A 5,672-nucleotide genomic window follows, 5' to 3' on the forward strand; every position below is an offset into this window, starting at 1 on the left:
GAGGGTGCCTTGGGCCGGCCTGACACGGAGCGAGGGACCTTAAGGAGCACACGGCCCTCCGCGAGGACCCCGCCGTGACACACATTAATCCAGGCTAATGCACATTTTCCTAGTACCTTGTTACTAGATTTAATGAGTATTATCTAAAGTGCATTAATGCATCTGTAGACACGGCACATGAGCTTAAAATGGGGAGCAGCACTTTGGAACTAGGACTGAAAGAGGCCTTCTGGGAAATTGGGTCTAGTCCCTTGCATTTCCAGGCTATGGTTAACTAAAACAATCCCCAGACTTCCTTCACACCTTTGCCCACAACTGGAAAGGGCAATCTCTGAAACACCCAGATCACCCTATGCACCACAGGTAAAAGCAGAGGTGATTAACATACCGCCAATGTCCTGTCACTGCAACAACATGGAAGTAATTTAGTTAATCTATGCTCACTTTTGGATCTGAGTAATGGATCAAGATTAGTATTTGAATTTTACTGCAATATAAGGGTCATGAACTGTGTTGACAGTGAATATAGTAACAGCTCTGTCAGGCTTACACATAACATCTTTATGACCAAATTAAATAACAGTGCATCTTGCACAAAAATGCAAAGTGACAGCTGGGACCATACAAATTAGAGCAACCCCAACTGGTTTTATTCTCTGTGCTAGATTATGTCAAATCAAGAAAATGGTCAACAGAGAACCATCACGTGTGTATGTGTATAAGAGAACCAGTGAAGGCAAGGAAGCTACATATGCATTTCAATTGACCTAACAGCTACAGTAGACAAAAGGCTAAATATGCATCTCAAGAGAAACTTGTAAAAGATACAGAAAAGATGCCCTGTAGGTAACAAACACTTCTCTCAACAAACACCTTAATGTATAAGGTGTTACAAATGTCTGGAGTTTGGAAAACAGACCATTACCCATACAAGCTACTGCAAATGTGCCCCATTGATATACAAATACCCCAAGACAGGTTTGCTGACACCTCTAAGTATCCTGTCTGACTACTCAAGGCTATCACCTGTAAATTGACCTACAATTGCAGGGTCTGCAGAGATGCACAAGTTTTTACACCTGGACAATGCAAGAACAGGAGCCAGGCAATTAACAGTTTATGACATGATGATCAACCCCTTTCATCTCTGTTTGCTTGGACTCTAATCAGCTAGCTATGAAGGGAAAATGCTTTGAAGTTATACAATTAAACAGTATAAGAAGTAAGTGAATTTTCCAGGGAAGTGTGCGCTCCAGGAGAAGCAGGGAGAGATCACTGCTACATGGCACCCAGCTTAACCAGGAAGGGATCCTGCTTGGTGAAAGCTGCAAGACTGGACCAGCTTCCTTCATTAGCATTGGTGAAAAAACAGTACTGCTGCTAAATATGTACTAGGACTTTGTGGAGTAGCTCATTTTGGGTTGGGTTTGTATTGGGAAGGAGTCTTTTTCTGTCATTTGGTTTTATAAGCTTGTTTGTGGTATTGTTGTTAAAGCCTTTCTGCTATTAATCAACCGGGTGTTGTGTCAATTCTTGGGGCACTAGGTTTAAAACCCCGCTTTCTAAGTGCAACAAATTTACTGCAATATAAGGGTCATGAACTGAGGCTTGCATCCAGAACTTATCTCGGTGGTTCTGAACTTTTTTTTAGACTCAGGGTACCCCTCAGAAAAATGCCAGCTCTCACCATTTATTCATTTCTTAACTATGGAAAAATAATAGAGCAATTCATCTGTTGCAAAGAACTTAGAAAGATTACAACAGGCTAAAATGGTTTTTATATTGGACCTCTTGAATGCATTTTAGCAAACTTTGGAAGAGTGCAACACTAAAGGCATCTAGACCTGTGATCTGGGGTGGGGGTGTGTGGGGGGGGACCACTTTCATTAGAGAGGCTTTGAGAGCCAGTCTAATTAAAGTGTTCACAGCATCATGTGTATTCAGAGTCCTGTGCTTCAAAACGGTGGTGGGGGCACTTTAACTAAAGCTCATTTGATAAGCTTTAGTTAAAGCGCCCCTACCACCATTTTGAAAAGTGGAAACACTGAATACACATGACACAGGGGCTGCTGGAATACACTAGTTAGCACGCTCCAGCAGACTGGCAGCAGACTTGCTTTATTGAGTCTGCTCCAACACATGCTATTTAGCACATATCAGACCAGAGGTCTGTCATGTGTATAGATGCCCTAACAGCATTGGCGATGCATAGTGGGTGCACGTGGGTGCGCATGCACCCCCTGAGCATGGCGGTGCACCCCCTGCGGAAAGGCGCCACTGACACTGCCAATGGTGCCTGTGGGCAGTTGCCGCTCACTACTCCCCCTCTGCCCCCTTGCTGTCGACACTGCCGGCAGCGTCTGCAGGTGGACTGCGATCACCATTGGTCATCACCGCCGCTGCAGCGGCATCTGTGGGTAGTCGCTGACCACCGGTCGGTGCTCGCCACCTCCCGCCCCCTGCTCACAGCATTGTGGCTGCCTGCGGGAGCTTCCCACTTGCTGCCACCATGCTCCCACCTCTGCAAGCACTGCCACTACCTACGGGAGCTCACCATGGCCCCCAGCCTCTGGGAGCACATGGCGATCATGCCTTACAGTCCTCATCCTCTACCTTACCTCAGGCAAGTTAGGGTGCTTTTAGTGTCTTTGGGTGATATGTTCTGTAGCTGTGCAAGATGGTTCCCTGGGGAGTTTTAGGAATAGGTTGGACAAGGACTTGTATGGGATGGTTTGGATAGGGATGATCCTGCCATGAACTGAATGACCTCTAGACGTCCCTTCCATCCCTACTTTTCTATGATTCTACAGTTCCTATTTGAAATTTCTGGGTTTATTTTATGAATCATATGTAGATGAGATCTCCAAGATGCCACATCTCCCCGGTTGAGAATCACTGACTTAGCTCTATTGTGAGCAGAGCCAAAACAAAAGAGCAAGACACTCTTGCAAAGAGATCTGAAACTCCAGCCTGATTCCAAACTTTCTGAATGTCTGGGCTATGCCCTGGAGGGAGATTCACTTTTGATTTTGCCACCAACACCATAAGCATTCCCAGGGTTCATGTGATATTTAGGCAGTAGATTTCCTCTGGACATGTCTGTATGTTTGTAATAGAAGTACTAATATGAACTTTGGGCTAAATTCTATTCTTGGGCTATGAGACGATAAGGCCAATTTAGGATTGTTGGAGCATGAAAATAAGAGATGAGATATGACAACCATTGTGCATTATAAGAAACTTCCACACAAAACCCTTTGGGAAATATAAGTTAAGGTTGACGTCATAGATTAATAGTTTGTTTTACATTCCAGGAGTGTTAGAAGTAGTGATGGTGGTATTGCTGGTAATAATATGAAGGGACATTGGGTTAGGGCTTATCTATGCACAAAAACTGTATGACTATATTTAAGATAGTACAACCTCCCTGAAAGAGGACAAAGCTTACCTATATAAAGACGCTTACACATGGAAGGAGCTAGGGAACAAAGTAACACAGGATAAAGCACCTTTCTACTAATAAAGCTGTATCCACATAAGGAGATGCTGTGGAATAATTACAACAGCAACAACAATCCCACCCAAAATGAATATTTAAATCATGACAAAAAACTGCATAGATTGGACCTTAATGATGTGATTCTCTCACAACACAGCTGACTTTTATGCAGATAAAAGCAGCAGTTTTATTTCTGTCTTCAGTTTTAGCGAACTTTTCAGTCACTTCTGACAGAGACTAGCTTTTGCATTTTCCAAGTTATGACTTGGAAGTTTACAGTGTCCCTTTAAAGATACTTTTAGTAGGTTTATTTCTTACTTTCATTTTATATATCAAGTGCCACTCTTTATGTTTGCAACAGGTTTTTTGCAAAAAATAAAGAATTTCAGAAAAATACCAAAATTAATAAAGAATTTTAAAATATTATTCACTATGATTAAAACAAAGAATCCCCAACACAGGTTTTCCTTTGGCTCAAGTGCTAGATTTAATCCCATTTCCTCAAATAATTTGTCTATGTAAATAATTCAGAATTTAAAGGTTTTCATGTTTCATAGTGTTTAAAACAGTCATTTTTTTTATTTTGAAAAAATATCTATTGTTTTTCTTTAAAATTGTAATAAGAAATTTAAAAAAAAATTACTGAAAGACACATCAGATGTCAGGACAGTTTTCCAGAAGCACAAAAAGCACTTGAAAAATTGTTGTGAATTTGAAGTCAGATGACGAGAACCAATTACTTGCTTCCATACAATTTGAATAAACATTTTCTCCTTATTCTGTGATGAAATCTAGGTACTGATATGTATAGAGGATTTAAACCTGTGCATGAGGAAGTGGGGAATATCACTGAACCACTTTCTCATAAAAATAGTCAGCCAAAAAGGAGACAAGAAACTGCACCTTTCCAATTATGCTTACCCTGGATGGACGGAAGAATGGAGAGAGTGGGAGAGAGAGAGTTGTCTTAATCCATAGGTAACAGCGTAGGTGTAGGTGCTGAGCAAAAAACAGACAGATAGAAAAGCTAGATAGACAGATGGTTATTTTACTCCATGTGTACTATGTAAGTACAGATAAACATTCAGCTCATCCCATGCCTACCATAAAGAGAGGAAGAGAGAGACATAGAAAATGCTGTTAGATATAGTTCAAATGCCTGCAATGATACGTCGGACCTACAAGGCAACCATCTCATCTACTTGAGCTGTGGTTCTCAAACTTCTCTGGGGTGTTGCATATCCCGTTTTAGGTTAATCGTATAAACTTATATACATGATAAGTATATAATAACATGATCCCATGTTATGGCTCACAAAGAAAACATTTTATGTCCCTATAGCCACGCTTTAACCTCTCCAGCAACCAAAAATACATTGTCAAGTTGTTCTTCAAGTTCTTTTGATCTCTCTTTCCATTCTTCTGCTTTCCCATTTTCCTTCCTCTCACCTGCCCCGTCCACGTTTGCTGCAGTCTTACAGCTAGGCACGCTAGCCTGGGAAACACTGGACTAAAGGACTGGCCCTGACATCTCCGCATCTACTGATGACACTTTGTCCCCCATTTCACTTCGTTGTCACACCACACTCCTCCCTAATTGTAAACTCCAAGCTAGCACTAAGCCGATCAATATTTGCGCAGCTCGCAGCGTAAGGTGTAACAAGGCTCTTAGGCCCTCCCTCTCTTTCTCCTACAAACTTACCAGTCTTTCCCCTCCCCCATGCTTTCTTCCTTTCTCTTCCTCTCACCCCCAGCACTTTTCTTCCCTCTGGCTCCCCTCCCCACTGACTTATCTGTTCTTATCTTTGCCAAAGATCCTTAGCTTAAAGGACAGCATAAACTTTCTGGAGCAGAGATCAAATGTCTAGTCCTATCTCCCCCTCCCCTTCTCCCCCTCCTCCACCTGTTTTACAGCTCTCTCCCTGTCCTAAGGGAGGGATGATGAAAATAACCCTCTCCTTGCTGCTCTTTGCTGCTCTCTGTCTCTCTCTAAATAGAAGTGCATGGTGACCATTGTCAGTCGCTCAACCATGTAATGCCCCTCTCTGCAGGCTGTTAATTAATGTTTCCCAATGAATTCTGGACCCAGTAGGGCATGTTTAAATGGTGTGGGAGCTGAAGAGGGCAGGGAATCAGATAAAAGCAAAACAAAGGAGCCTCTTGTGATTGCAGA

The 5,672-nt window shown here is 42.3% G+C and overlaps 1 protein-coding gene across 7 annotated transcripts in view; it reads right to left on the bottom strand.

Annotated features, from left to right (window-relative positions):
• Positions 1-5,265, bottom strand: part of LOC102385167 (E3 ubiquitin-protein ligase TRIM7-like) — a 38,459-nt gene extending 33,194 nt beyond the window's left edge. For 2 of the 7 annotated variants that reach the window (XM_025194817.1, XM_025194814.1), the window contains exons 1-2: positions 5,202-5,265; positions 4,421-4,599 (exon numbers count right to left, since the gene is read on the bottom strand). Coding sequence is in view for 2 of the 7 variants with exons in the window: in XM_025194816.1 (XP_025050601.1) it covers positions 4,421-4,498; positions 5,202-5,221 (98 nt within the window). In the remaining 5 variants the exon portion in view is untranslated. The other 5 variants (XM_025194819.1, XM_025194815.1, XM_025194816.1 and 2 more) reach the window with 4 other exon arrangements.
• Positions 5,266-5,672: the final 407 nt, after the last annotated feature.

This window comes from Alligator sinensis, unplaced genomic scaffold (assembly GCF_000455745.1).
Source record: "Alligator sinensis unplaced genomic scaffold, ASM45574v1 scaffold1220_1, whole genome shotgun sequence".
Taxonomy (NCBI): domain Eukaryota; kingdom Metazoa; phylum Chordata; order Crocodylia; family Alligatoridae; genus Alligator; species Alligator sinensis.